A 15459-nucleotide genomic window follows, 5' to 3' on the forward strand; every position below is an offset into this window, starting at 1 on the left:
GGCACAAAGTGCATTCATTTACAAATCAGCAAAAAATGTAGATACTTTATAAATGCGATGTCGCCAAAGAGTCATTGAAGGACGTTACGATTATGTCTTGGGGAAGAAAATGCAACCCTTGTGGGAAAGTGAATGAAATCTGTGAGCACAACAGACTTTAGAACCACCAGATCCCATTGCAACACATTATCCCACAGAGAACGTCAAACCCAATTCAATCTGGTTGTAACTAGGTAATGAATTGTCACGGTATCTCTGAGTATCCTTGAATTAAATTAATTTGAATGGTTTCAGAAATAATATTTTCATTTCTGGCAGACGAAATTTTCGTAAATATTCGTGAATTTTCTTTGAATTGGTTTTGTTTTTCCTCTTCATAGGTTTACTTTATTTTCTACATTTCTTTCTTTAATCTGCTTCCTTATTTTTCCGTGTTCCTTACCTTTGTTAGTTTGTTTTGTTTTCCAGTGCGGTTCTGTTCTGGGTTTCACTGTAACCTTTAATGTGGGTTTAAATTGGGGAAACAAGCTCAACGCATTGAGGTGTAGAAATGGTGTCAAAAGGCCAACATGGAACACACAGTCGAGCGTCATAATGTGTTATGGAGCCCAGCAACAGTAACAGAGTTCAATATGTAGTGAGTGTAATAATACAGGAGATTATTTATATGAGAGAGGACAGTGGAAGCACCAGATAGAAAAACTACATACACCAACATGGGAAGCCCAAATGGTCATTGCAGTAAAGATGGTATCTGTAAGTCCCAATGTTTGGAAGGTCAAGGACATGTGGAAACGGTAATGTCACGTGCTGGGTAATAATGAGGGCTAGCAATTTAGAATAATAAACATAATAATCTTTGCGATGGATACAGCGCCTTATCACGCCTTCAAGACATCTCAAAGCGCTTCACGGAATATACCGTAAAGTGAATTGACTACATATTTTGCAGGGGTTTGGTAATGAGTATTAATAAGGTGTCGGTGAGTGCCACCTCACAGGGATTAAGGGGGTACAGATGTTTGCTACGGAATATTAGTAAAACACATGTTATTTGTGGAGATTGAGGAGTTGTGAGCGGTTGTTAATAAAGGTTAATGGAGTGCGGGAATTGCTAATGAAGATCCAGTAATGTGTGGTCCCTGTTAATAGTCAGCAAGGAGAGCAATTTGTATTTATAACTGCAATGAAACTGAATGAAAGGCTCTTTCTAACGAATTACCTGGGCAGCAGTGCGAGAGAGAAAACACACAATACAGAGCTTAAATAGTTTTCGGATATAAAGTTTTATTTTATGAGTGAATTACTGCGTATAAGTAACATATAAAGATTAAATGTGCTCAGGTCACAATAGAGATTTTGGTAATCCCCAAAGTGGATTGAGTTTTATTTAGGGACGCTTATATATCTGACAGCTATTGGGATTTTACTCCGAATAGGCAGCTTATAGTTACGTCTAACAGACTAACAATATCATGTCGTAGCATTTAACATTTCTAAAATGCGATCTGTTCCCCTGCTATATATATATATATTATATATATTTATATTGAATTTCGTTCAACAATTACTTGGACATTATCCTTTCAATGTGTCCGTCTCCCTTTAAAAAACAGATCTACACATGATGAATCTGTCTGCAGGTAACACTCACTCACCTATAGATAATGTAACACACACACACACACACATTGACACACCATCTGTCATTGACACACAGAACCAATCCCCTCATGCGGCAAAGCATGTTCTAATAACAATAATAAACTTTGCATTTGATACAGCGCTTTATGTCGTCAAAGTCTCTCAAAGTGCTTCACAGGAGTTACCTTCAAGTGGAGTGACTGTGTACTCTGTAGGTGAATGTTCCACTGATAACACTCTTACTCATCTCATACGACACACAGTCTCATTATTGACCCACATGTTGCAAACACAGATCTACCTATAGGTAACTTGCTCTGCAGGTAAGCTATGTTCACCTACCTACAGGTACCTGCATGAACCTATCAGTAGGACACAGGAAAGGCTTGGACAAAAGCCCTCTATATGTCTGTCGAGGTATCTATCTCTTAGTTACTCCATGGAAGTTACTTGTAAGTGCACAGAAGCAACCATTCTGAGTGATACCATTAGTCTAAACACCTGTGACGTTGATTGACACACATCTCATCACACATGTTGTTCCACAACTACATTCATTTTTTGGGGAGCGAAATACAAAGGAGAGCTGGATAGCCCGAATCTCTTGGACCGTGAATCTGTCCTGACAGTAGTCTCTTATCTCTGTGTGCTCAGATGTGGCAACATTAAAACGAGCTAAAGAAAAGATTTTGTGTGAGGTACATGTTTGACCACAAGACAGAGATCGGTCTCCCTGAAAAAACACAGAAGCGGTGGTATGAGAAAGCAAAGGCGTTTTGGTGAGGTGAACGTTGGCGATGAAGTAACATGCGTTGCCGACTGCCGTCGTCATCGTGTTGTAGCGTTAGCCACTCAAACGTGCCGTGTAAGGTGGGCTGTTGATCGAAAATACATGAACCAAAAGCCATCTCATTTGGCAAAAACTAAATAGTGCATTAATAAACACAACCTGCCCCCTCCCTCCCTCCCACCCCACCAATCCCAACCCACCCCCGAGGCAGATAAAAAAGCAGAACATACCCCCATGAAACTGCCAATGTCTTCTACTGAACGCAAAGAGAATGTCTGGTAAACAGCGAGACCTATTCCAGGATGAAAAAATGGCTCCTCTTGCCTTCCTCATCTTCTCAAGATATTATTCAAGTCAAGGTTTCGTCCCAAAAGAAGCAGAATCGTCACAAAATCCTGCTCTCTCTCCCCATGACTTATCTTGCCAGGAAAATACTGGTTGTTCAAACGAGCACAATAAAACCAGCTCCACACACACAGTTTGCAGCTCCACCACACAAACAACACGGATATGTGAGACTGGAATGAAGGAGAATTCAGGCTTCCAGGGCAGGGAAGTCCTCATCTATGAGAATCACACAACTGATATCTAGTTACAAGAAGGTCCTAAATCAAAGGCTGCAGGCCCAGGGAGAGAGGTTGAGATAGGCAGTCCAAGAGAGGAGCAGCATCTGAAGAGCTAGTAAGATACAGAGGGAGGGCTTCAACATGGCTCCTCTACCGCAGTCTGAGGAATCCTCCTGCAACAACGACAAGGCACACTTTATAACAACAACAACTTGCATTTACACAGCACCCCCACCCCCCACCCCACAGGGCAGCGTCCCAGAGTGCTTGACAGTGGTGGAGCACAGCACTGAGCTGGGGAGTGGGGGAGAGAAGGGGTAGGTGACCGTAGGCACGGTCGGTGAGGAAGGTCTTCAGGCGCGATCTGAAGACAAAGGAAGGATGGGGGGAAAGAAGGGTTGAAGCGGAGTTGATGAAGGCGTGGATAAGATACTCAGCAGCCTTGTGGGAAGAGGTAATGGCAGGTGTGGTCGATGTGGTGAGGGAAAGCAGAGCTAGTGAGTGCCTGGATGCAGGGTTTGAATGAGTGTTGATGGTGGAATGTAACAGTGCACATTCCAGCATGTGGGCCATTTCTCTCTTGTCTATATTCCATGCAAGACAATGCTGAACACTCACTCATAACAATTCACCACTCAGGGACGGCAGGTCTACACCCAGCACCCTCAGGTATTCAGCAACACCCAGACATCAACACTCAACGATCTGCAGCCTCAGGCACGTCTTCGGTTTACAGTCATCTATCAAATATCCCCAGCCATCCAGCAACACAAGCAGCGACTCACATACCTCCAGGCACCTGCTCATTCAATCACCTATCCATCATTCTATTGACAAACTATCCAGTCGCTTACAGAAAAATCCCGTACCCTCCTCTACATTTAATTACTCGGGGGACCTCCCATCTGTCACAGAGGCAACTAGTCAGAACTTGGATGAAAAAAAAACATACAATGACTTGCTGGACGCCTATCCTTAAGAGGTGAGGAAAATGACCATGGACTAAACGGTTGCGTTCTCCATTCATACAGCCAGGCTTCTGGTTACCTTATGCATGGAAGTTCATCCCGGTACTTACTGCTAGATTATAATCAAAACAGACATCGGGCCCTTTTCGATACCGAGGATTCAGCACCTGGTCGCACTGTTCGGGTCCATCAGCTGCAGAAGAACACGTTAAGGAAATGTAGTACCAACAGCTTGCGTTTACACAGCGCCCCTCATGTAGGCCAGTGTCCCAGAGCATTTGCCAGTAGCAGGACACTACGCTGAGCCGGGGGGGAGGGGGCGGGGGGGAGGTGACCGCAGGCACGGACGCAAGATGGGGGCAAGGCAGAGGGATAGAGGAAGAGTGCAGGCTACATACACAGACAGTTTCTACTCATTCCATTCCCACGTTATCTCAAATAAAAAGCCAGCTCTAGAGAGGAGAACGGGGTGGCCGATAACTAGTCACAGTTTATTGTGTTTAGTTGCTGTAATCTGGATTGAGGTCCGTTCATTCTTTCGATCTTGCAGTGTGTTTATTTTCAGTGAACGATATCGGCAAAGCCCGGAAATATTCCAGCTCATTTAATTCGGCTTCATTTCTGTTCCCATGGTTATTCTTTAAACTATCAGCAAGTAACGAGAACAAATGAGATAGAACTATACCCTTCACAAACACCATACCCCAGAGTACAAGTGCAAACCATACTGCAATTGCCATCTTTAGGGATGTACAGATGAGCTGATCAATAAAACGATATTTGAAATGTAAATCACGTCAATTTCAGAATCAATAGCAATTATCACATAATGAGAATATCATCGAATGACTGTCCACCAAACAAATCTATTCCACCCATTGGAGCAAACTTTATGTACATCATTTTATGCCTTTTCCTACTATCCTCAAAGCTCCGTCCATTTATCCAATAATAATAATACTCCTTGCATTTGATATAGTGCTTTTCACGTCGGGAGGACGTCCCAAAGCGCTTCACAGAACACACTGTAAAGTGAATTGACTGTATATTTGTGGGCGAACGCGGCAGCCAATGGCGCACAGCAATGTCCCACAAACAGTCGTAGATTGAAAATTACCAATTTATTATTGTTTTTGGTTTTGGAGGGATTATTATTAGGCTCTGTGTGGAGTAAGGAAACTTGCCCAAGGTTTCGCCCTCTGCCTGGAATTATTATTATGTAAGCTGTTTATATATATATAACTGTTTGTGGGACACTGCTGTGTGCTATTGTGTGCCACGATTAGCCCATAAAATATACAGTCACTACACTTTATAGTCTATTCTGTGAAGCGTTTTGAGACGTCTCGAAGACGTGATAAGGCGCTGTATCGAATGCAAGGATTACTACTAATTATTATGTAAGCAAAGGATACATCGGACTTCAGCTTGGTTGAGCTTGCTTTGGTCACATTGGTTACACATCAACTTTTCCGCCACCACAAAGATCAGGTTGGTGTTGGCGAGCCTCTGTGCGTGGTAAAACCTGTGACAGGAGGAACAAAGAGAACAAAATGACATTTGTATGGCACCTTTCTCGTCGGGAGGACGTCCCAAGGCGCTGGACAATCAATGTTTCGGACCCGAGCTGGGGGTTGGGATCGGGGAGGGTGGGTGAGGAGTGTGACAGAAGGTACGGTCGAAGAGGAGGGTCTTGAGACGGGTCTTGAAGGAGGCGAGGGAGGGGGCAAGGCGGAGGGACTGTGGGATGGAGTTCCAGAGGGAGGAAAAGCTTTATTTTGGGAATGGTACAGCAATCATATAGACAGAGCAGTGCGGTAAATACAGCCAAAAGGGAAATATCTACAACATTATTCGCAGTTCGAATTGTAAAGCTTTGAGCCTGAAAGCTCAAATTATATATATATATATATATGTGTTTTAAAAATACAATTATTACTGGTGAATATATCTGAAACCCTATCTTGATGAGGCAGGAATTAAAAAGTAACATTTTCTTATTTAAAATCAAAAATCTGTGCGTTTTAGAGTTATAAATGGTTAATGTGTTCCGATTTCCACCAATGCTTAAGACTGAATTTCTGCTGAAAGGTCACTGACCTGAACCGGTAACTCACTTTCCCTTCTGCCTGACCCGTTGAGTGTTCCCACCAACTTCTGCTTTTATTAAAACTTAAAAGAGTCTTTCTCCGTTTGCGGGACATTTGCTGCCCAATTATTAATTGTGAAGCTAACTTCATCATGTCAAACCTGAAGACAGTGAGAATTGGACGTTTGCTGCGTGACGGTTGTTAAGACATATTGTGCTACAAAGTCAGGACTGACATTAATTGATAATTGGAGTGAAATGTCTACAGTCTGTCTATCAGGGTGAGCTCTTTGGAGACAGGTTCACTTGGTTTGCTAATGGAGAACCTGAAGTTTTTTGTGCTCCAGATGATCAGCAAAGCCTGAATCCACAACGCACATCATTATTTTATGTGTGATATTTTAGTTTATCTTCGCTTTAGGCTACGATCCTTTGAGGTTGGGTATATTGGGTGTTGGCGTGTTCCCGTATCCTGATGACCAACCTGGAGCAATTGCCACAGTCGATTATGTTGCTGTAGGATCTGCTGTTGTTGCTGAAGTAGTACTGTGTCTGCTTTGTGACGCAACTCGTCTCTTTAGCTTCCACGCCGTCTGCTACAGCATCATCTAGCAAAAAAACAAACAGGGGGAATCAACAAGACACAAAGCAATTCAGGTAAGATATTTGTTACCATTGGCGGGCGGGCCTTCAGCTACTCTGCTCCCATCCTCTGGAACTCCATCCCGCAGTCCCTCCACCTCGCCCCCTCCCTCGCCTCCTTCAAGAGCCATCTCAAGACCCTCCTCTTTGACCGTGCTTTCGACCACCCTGCTCCCCCACCCCTGTTTACAGTGAATTCACTTTACAGTGTATCCTGTGAAGCGCTTTGAGACGTTTTGAAGACATGATAAGGCGCTGTATCAAAAGCAAGGATTATTATTATTATTTTGGCCACCCATAGGGTTTGATGCAGAGTAAAACTCCCTCAACTTTGTACCAACATTTGTTGTCAGCAATTTCTCTTCCCTCTTCTGAAGGTATAAGCTTGTGCTGAGATAGTTTGACATTCTACAACTCGATTCCGGATGGATAGTAACTTTACTTATTGAGAGAACCTTTTCACCCCATATTCAGGGTTTTGTGACTTAATCCATATACGTGTCGAGAGAGATAAAGGCAAGGGTTTCTGTTAATCCTCTCCCCCAACCTCTAAGACATCATTTATCAGAAAATCATACCTGCTTCGAACCACGTTTGGATGGTAAAGCCGTAGAAAAACTGCTGTAATAATGACCTGAGGGAAATTAAGCACAGCCATAATAAGGTGAATATCTGATCGGTGAAATATATTTTAATTCAATTTATTTTCTCTTGCGGTCTAATACATTTACTCAAGGCAGATGAACCATCTCAGCTGTTAAGTTAAGCCGTGTTCAGTGAACAGAGCTTGTTCACTGCATCCCAGAGCTTAATATCATATCCCAAAGCTGAGGATTGTATTCAACAGATGTTGTGGGAATGGCCTTTTCATCAATTGATCAAATGGCAGCAGATTTACGTGGGTACCTCGTCCATCACAACCAAAATGTCCGTACGAGCTCTCATCTCCCGTCTCGAATGCTCCCGACTAATGATATCACAACGCACACGGTTACAGGCTCTCCTTAACCCATTTCTGATAATCACCAAAGGTGCAATCGGAGATGTCAGAAAAAGCAGTGGTTTACTAGACTGTACAAGCTACGGTACCTTCAATTGTAATATACAATAACGCAATGTATAATAGGTACAGACTGCATTAGCTTTACATTGTTTGAATAATCTTTGATAAAGAAATAATCTTACCAAGCAGCAGCTGAGCTCCACCAAGCCAGGTTCAACAGATCTGCAACTGTAGGCTGAGAAACCACAGTATAAATAAATGTCAACAGTATGAGTGATCAGCGTTCTCTCACTTTCAGACCGAAAACAGCAACGACTTAATCATTCCTGCACTTCTCTACACCAGCGCGAGCAAACAAAGTGACAATTGGCCACCACCTTCTGTTCTCGCCTTCTGATCACAGTCCAGCAATCCTTGCCAGAAGTGTGTGAGTGAGTGTGTGTGTGAGTGTGTGTGTGAGTGAGTGAGTGTGTGTCTCAATTAGTTCAGCCCTAACCTTTTAAACTCAAGGAAATAATGACCAACTTGTACAGCCCGGAGTTCATTTCCACACCGGAGTCCAACACAGTCAGACAATTCCCTGACTGTCCAGCGCCTTGGGACGTCCTCCCGACTGAAAGGAGCTATACAAATGTAATTTGTTGTTGTTGTGCGCGTGGGAGTGAGTGTGTGTGTGTGGTGTGTGAGACTGTGTGTGTGAGTGAGAGTGAGTGTGTGAGAGTGAGCATTTGAGTGAGTGAGAGAGTGAATGAGTGAGTGAGTGCGTGTGTGTGCAGTGATCAGGTGAAGACAGGATTGGATTTGACTGCGATCCCACGTGGAGTAAAATCTCCCGCTGACATTCGGTGCCGAGACTCATCCAGGAATAAAAGCTAATTGAGTTGAGGTACTGACAGCGTCTGACAGGTTAGGAGCAGGTAGAATCACATACGCCTTCAAGGGAACAAAACTGTATTCCGAGAATCAGAAATAATAATCATCCTTGCATTTGATGGCTTCATTCCACAAACACGCGGAGTATGAAAGTCGTGCCAGCTGTTTAGCAGGATCTTGTCACAATACCATCCACCCTGTCCCAGTCGTCAGTGTTCGGTGTGAAGGGCGCTATATAAATGCAAGTTGTTGTTATTGTTGTGATCACACCCTCGCTGTCGCCATCTGTTCAAAAGATTGCGCGGTGATGGAAATATTTATGAAACTCCCAAACACATTGGCTAAGTGGGTTTTTTTGTGTGTGCAGTTTGAAGTGGACATCAGGCCAGAATTATTTGAAGGGGAACATTTCACTGTATCCTGCTGTGCTGGAAAGTCCCGAGTCGAGTTGAATTGATGTGAACTTACGACAAAGACGGATCTGGGTGCTGCCCCTGTGTCACTGTTAGGGGGAGGACCACAGACAGACTGATAATCAAATGATTCCTTCCTCGTGTAGAACGATCCGTTGTAGAGGGTGTTCATCAAACTCGCATCGACCTCGCTGAAAAACATACCGATCTGGAGAAACAGCAGAAAACATCCTGCAATTAGCAAACCGTCGCACTCAGTAAGATTCCTGCCCACAATTGTTCATTCACCCACTCGATCCCTGAACCAGGCAGGTCCACAGGACTCCAGAGCCCTGCTGCTGACTGAGCAGACCAGACCAACCTGGCTCCTCGCTGGGCCTTGGAAGGGCAAATCAGTCACTGGGAGAAGATATTGGAGTTGAGCTACAGATCAGCCATAATCTTATACAATGGCAGAACAGGTTTGAGGGGCTGAATGGCCTACTGCTGTTTTTATATTGTTCCCACTCAGCTCCTGTTAAACCCGCAAGCCAAAGCCTTCCCTGATGGACAGGGTGTATTGAAATTCATTTGATTGCTTATCAGTCCACGTGCAATCTCTAACAGCTGCCTCTATAAGACCTTTGCTGCCTCCTCCGGATTCCACAGTCCCCCTCAACCTTGGTGTCACCTGCAGATTTCTGATTCCGAATGACTGAAGTGTATCTTGGCCTGTCGCCTCTCACTGCAGGGTTACCTGGCTCCAGTGTTCGGGCTGGTTGGACATGATCAGGAAGCCTCCATCATCAATTAGCACGCAAAGCAATTCCTGATATATAAACAAGAGAGAGAGAGAGTGACAGAGAGAGAGAGAGGACTTTATTTTCTTCTCATTATGCCAAACACCTCAGAGGTAATTACAGTATCTCAGAGTGCACCATCTGGTTTTGTAGGAAAAGGTGGCAGAACGAACAATTAATTAACCGGGGATGATTGTTGACTTGGACACTGGCAGAAACTCCCAAATTCTAGCTATGCAAGTTTCCCACACACACCTCTGTTTACCTAACAGTAACAACAACAACAACAAGATTCCATTTATAGAGCGCCTTTCACGTCGGGAGGACGTCCCAAGGCGCTGGACAGTTGGGTCAGGACCCGAGCATTGGGGGGAAATGGTCAGGGTGAGGGGAGGGAAGGGAGGGAGTGAGGAGGGGGGAAATGGTCAGGGGAGGGGAGGGAAGGGAGGGAGTGAGGAGGGGGGAAATGGTCAGGGTGAGGGGAGGGGAGGGAGGGAGCGAGGAGGGGGGAAATGGTCAGGGTGAGGGGAGGGAAGGGAGGGAGTGAGGAAGGGGGGAAATGGTCAGGATGAGGGGAGGGAAGGGAGGGAGTGAGGAGGGGGGAAATGGTCAGGATGAGGGGAGGGAAGGGAGGGAACGAGGAGGGGGGAAATGGTCAGGGTGAGGGGAGGGAAGGGAGGGAGCGAGGAGGGGGGAAATGGTCAGGGTGAGGGGAGGGAAGGGAGGGTACGAGGAGGGGGGAAATGGTCAGGGGGAGGGAAGGGAGGGAGCGAGGAGGGGGTAGAGAGTCGAGAGGGGAGCTGAAGGCACGGTCAAAGAGAAGGAACCCGGTTGTTCGTCGATTGACGGATCGCTTTTCCGGGGGTAATAATCCCTTCAAAAATAAAAATAAATAATAATTTGGTCACTCAAATTAACTCACGACTGTTTGGGGGACACTGCTGTGCGCAATTGCCTGCCAAAATATAGTCAAGTCACTTTACAGTGAGTTCTGTGAAGTGCTTTGAGATGTCTCGAGCACATGATAAAGCGCTATATCGAATGCAAGGATTATTAAAAGCCTTTCACAGGCTGCCCCATTCTTAACAAGGATCCCAATTTGAGGGAGGAATGATATGAAGTCGCTACACAGTCCCAGCAAGTCGATGCTATTCACGCTCACCTCGCTGTTCACATCACAATCCATCTCGCAGTCTGAAGACGGTACACACTGGGCAGAACAAAGGGAAAATGGTGTCAGTCGGTGCAGTGCAAGCATTTCTTTCGCAAGAGATGTGGTCACCATCACAGGATTAAAATATTCCTTTATTTAATTTGTTTAGCGAGTCCAGTTATTTTTCTAATGCTCTCTCCGGTGACATCGACCTCTCTGCTCCTGGCAGGTCTGTGAATCACTTGCGAGTTGCAGATCTACAGACACTGGTTGGCCTTTTGCAACACCACCCGAACAGCCATTAGTATTTCACGTGTGAGGCTGGCAGTGGTTTTCGGCGGGCTGGCTAACTTGACTGCTCGCTCATTTTAAACAGTCGCTAATCCAGCGACCGTTCGGATCAGAATTCCTTTGATGAAGCACCTGAATGGTACTACACTGCAGACAAGATACATTCATTGTGTAATGACATGCGCACCAGCTAACAAAAAAGGACTCTCCAAATCAATGACCGTAGCTAATGACAAGGGCAGTGTGTGCTGTGCGTTGACAGTAATATACGGCTGTGATGGTTTCTATCCCCACCCCCACGTCGCTGTTTGTGCTTTACATCAAGTCTCCTAAACCCTGGAACACTCTGCCTCTATCCCTCCGCCTTGCCCCTTCTTTCCCCATCTTCGGATCACACCTGAAGACCTTCCTCTTCGTCAGTGCTTACGGCCACCTCCCCCACCCCCAGCTCGGCCTCATTCTCCGCCACTGTCCAGCGCTCTGTGGGACGCTAACCTACAAGAGGGGCGCTATATAAGTGCAACTTGTTGTATTACCTTTCGTGGTTCAATCTGATCGGGGTCGGTTTGATTACTCGCTAAGATTTTAAACTTGGAGACCCACGCTTCGAAATCCAGCTTCACTCCAACCACTGGAAGAAACCCACAAGACGGGGGAACAAATGAGGCAATGGATAGATTCCTCCAGCAACGAGACTGCAAACGGATTCAAAATATCCGTGGAAAATAAGCTTGTGCAATCAAGGGAGGGATCAAGTGGGGCTTACAAGCTAATTAATTGACGTCTGTGTTAGAGTTGCCTACCTGCAGGTTTCAGAGACTTTCCGTAGATGCTGAGGTTAACAGCAGCGCTCACCAGGATCCCAATGCTGTTATTCATCAGATCCATCAGATCCACATTATTAGCTGAGGATCAATTGGAAGATTGAATGAGAACTTCACACCAATGGCGACTTCATTAAATAAAGGAAGCATTGACAGAAGACCAAGCCTACAAAGGTCTCCTCACCACCCCTCAAACATAAACATAAGCCTTTGGTCTATGCAGAACAACATACGTTCTCTGTACGGTGCACTGAAGAGGAATCCATTGTTGTCTAGACTTCTTCTGTAGTAGCTTGCATTGAAGGGCTCTGGACTTTCACTCCATTCTTCTGCTGCCCTGTAAACACAGTGATCAGAGATGGAGTCCTGTAGCTCAGTGGTTAGAGCGCTCGCCTCGCAAGCGAGAGGACCTGGGTTTGATTCTCGGGTAGGAAAGAACGAAACATTGGGCAAGTTTCATGTGTTCAAGTATTTCGGGGCGTAGTGACTGAAAGTGCGGCCACCGATGGTGAAATAGAGGGCACGAAAAACAAGCAGGTAGGCCAGAGCCAGTACCGCATCGGTGATATCTAGACCTACTTCAATCTTGACTGACGGTGCAAGAGAATTTAATGCAGACAAACAGCAATGCTGACTCAGTAGAGACAGGCTCTGCCCCACCCTCCAACACTACCTTCAGGCATGGGTTTAATTCAATATAGAAAATGCAGACGGCAGCGATTCTCCTAAAATTACCAAATGGGATCCAAGTGGTAACTGCACAGTGACAACCACCCACGGGATCATTCTGTTCATGAATCTATTTCGTCTTAGCCACTGTTTCTAGGACTTTTTCTTTGCTTCCGTAACTCCACTCGCCGCTCCTTAACACCAGCTTCGACTCTCTAGACACACGTGTGAGCATTTCAGATTGTCGCCAAAGCTTTATCGTAGAATCATAGAATTATACAGCAGAGAAGGAGGCCATTCGGCCCATCGTGTCCGTGCCAGTTCTTTGAAAAGAGCTTCCCAATTCAATCATGTTGTCTCCCCATTACCCTACAAACCCGTCCTCCCCAAATAACCACCACCTCTCTCTTAAAAGTTGCCATCGAATCGGCTTCCACCACCCTTTTCGTCCACTTCTGCTGAGAAATATCGGATACTCACTTTGCTGGGAAAACTCTTGTGATTCCTCCATCTGTGGCCACAAAAACGGCGAGTAAGCCCAGCCTGAGAGAGAGATGGAAAGAGAGATCGAGAGAGAGAGAGAGAGAGAGAGATACAGAATGAGAGAGAAAGAGAGAAACAAGCATTAATAGAAAGAAAAAGAGAGTGAAAAACGCTCCAAGTCAGAAAGAGCATGAAAGAGAAAAGAGATAAGTGGAGTACAGAGAGATAGAGGGATACAGAACGAGACACGCTCACAGGCAGAAAGAAAGGGACACTAACAGACCGAAACTTGGAGAATCAGAGACAGACAATTGTAAGACAGAGAGGCAAAAAGTTACTATTCGAGAATCTCATTCATCTTTCTTTCTGTTCACACTTTTCGATCTCAATGCTGTCATTTCATTATTTCTTTCCGTATCTGTCTGTGATACACTTTGAAATTTCTTTTAACCAAATTTATCTCTTTTTGCCACCATCAACAGTCGGGCCCTCAGCCTCTCTGCCCCCACCCTTTGGAACTCCATCCCACATTCCCTTCGCCTCGCTCCCTCCCTCGCCTCCTTCAAGACACGTCTCAAGACACGATCAAGTCTCCAAGACGTGATAAGGCACTACATCAAATGCAAGGATTATTATTATTATTATTAAGACCTTCCTCTTCGACCGCGCCTTCAGCCACCCTCCTACCCCTACCCTACCTGCCCTCCCTCCCTCCTGAACCCAACCCCTAGCTCAGGTCCAAATCCCTGACTGTCCAGCGCCTTGGGACGTGAAATACGCTGTGGTAATTATTGTCAATTATTGTTGTCTACCTTGTCTACCTTTTCATCAAACTTGTGAACCGTGATTTGAGTCCTAAGTTGGCTAGCAGCCGGAAGTTTACCAACATTATTCACAAGGCAATCTACGAGGTTTGAGCAGGATGGATCACAGCAGTATCTGGGGTCCCCAAGGCTTGGCTCTTTCCCAACCTGGATTATTATTTTGTGGAATTAAATAAATAGAGTAAATCCCTCTGGGGAGAGAGCAAACACACAATTCCAGACAAAGGACATATCCACATGTGGGTTGCTAAACGACTTACGTGTGCAAGTCATAATTCTTCCAGACTTTATCTACTAGTTTGGCTGTGATCCCGGAATCCAGTATCAGGTTGTAGATCAGGTCAGATTCACCTGAAAAATACACAGAGGCACCAATGCTGTTCAGAAACACGTGAGCCCTAACTTTACTGCAAGTTGGACAAGGCTGGGAGCTACCACAGGCAGAGGTAAACGTCCATTGGACCATGGAAATACAAGGGGTAAAAATTGGTGTGAGTTGGGACTCAATTCAATCCTCGACTGTTTGTGGGGACGCTGCTGTGCGCAATTGGCTGCCGCGTTTCGCCCACAAAACAGTCAATTCACTTTACAGTATATTCTGTGAAGCGCTTTGAGACGTCTCGAAGACATGACAAGGCGCTATATCAAAGGCAAGGATTATTATTATTATACGATCAGGCTATTCAATTCATTTTCTGCCTTCTGTGTGACGAGGTTCTGACGAAAGGTTCATCGACCTACTTTCCTCTCTCCATAGATGCTGCCTGAAATCTCATTTGTTTCAAGAACAAATTAAGGTAGATTTCTGCTAGAAAACAATATCTGGGGGATACAGTGTGTAGTTTGGGGACACGACATGTCAAGCGACTGTCAAGATGGTGGAAGGCGAACTAGGTGGACCTTGGTCTTCTTCCTTTCTTCACAGCACATTCTTATGTGAACCTTTTTACTAACTGATGAGCGTTCCTGAAGTGGTTCACTCTGCATATATATTGCTGTACTCACAGTTCTTGGAGTCAGGGGTGTACTTATCCATCAGATTGATAAAATTGAGCAATAACTCTGTGTTGTTTTCTGACTTGACGAGATCCTTGCAGTATTCCCTAGGAGAGAATCCAAGTGTAAACACATTCCGTGAGAGTTAAGTGGACAATCGGCGTGATAGAGACAGCAACAGTTCTTGTGCCCAAGACCCTGGGTATCGCTCCCGAACAAGGATGGGACAGTAACATGTACGAGGAACATGCTGGGGTACATTTCCTAATCCTTATGGACACACAAGGCTGCAGGAGCTCGGCCATTTGTCATGCAGGAATAAAAACAAGCACCAATGCAGCCTGCAAGCCCGTGCATACACTGGGTGGCTTCATCAAGGGGGAAAGAGGCGAGGCCACAGCTCCATTCAACAGGTGGACAGATACAACACTGCACAAGTTCACATCACAGGG

The 15459-nt window shown here is 45.2% G+C and overlaps 1 protein-coding gene across 1 annotated transcript in view; it reads right to left on the reverse strand.

Moving 5' to 3' along the window:
• Positions 1–2774: 2774 nt before the first annotated feature.
• Positions 2775–15459, reverse strand: part of cacna2d2a (calcium channel, voltage-dependent, alpha 2/delta subunit 2a) — a 171912-nt gene continuing 159227 nt past the window's right edge. Inside the window, exons 23-37 of the mRNA XM_042339608.1 lie at positions 15017–15114; positions 14272–14362; positions 13185–13247; positions 12269–12372; positions 12015–12116; positions 11748–11842; positions 10930–10977; positions 9725–9796; positions 9044–9196; positions 7885–7937; positions 7278–7333; positions 6542–6665; positions 5384–5493; positions 4079–4161; positions 2775–3173 (exon numbers count right to left, since the gene is read on the reverse strand). Coding sequence (XP_042195542.1) covers positions 3045–3173; positions 4079–4161; positions 5384–5493; positions 6542–6665; positions 7278–7333; positions 7885–7937; positions 9044–9196; positions 9725–9796; positions 10930–10977; positions 11748–11842; positions 12015–12116; positions 12269–12372; positions 13185–13247; positions 14272–14362; positions 15017–15114 — 1381 coding nt within the window. The 3' untranslated portion in view covers positions 2775–3044. The remainder of the gene's footprint in view (positions 3174–4078; positions 4162–5383; positions 5494–6541; positions 6666–7277; positions 7334–7884; positions 7938–9043; positions 9197–9724; positions 9797–10929; positions 10978–11747; positions 11843–12014; positions 12117–12268; positions 12373–13184; positions 13248–14271; positions 14363–15016; positions 15115–15459) is intronic.

This window comes from Callorhinchus milii, unplaced genomic scaffold (genome assembly GCF_018977255.1).
Source record: "Callorhinchus milii isolate IMCB2004 unplaced genomic scaffold, IMCB_Cmil_1.0 Scaffold12, whole genome shotgun sequence".
NCBI lineage: Eukaryota > Metazoa > Chordata > Chondrichthyes > Chimaeriformes > Callorhinchidae > Callorhinchus > Callorhinchus milii.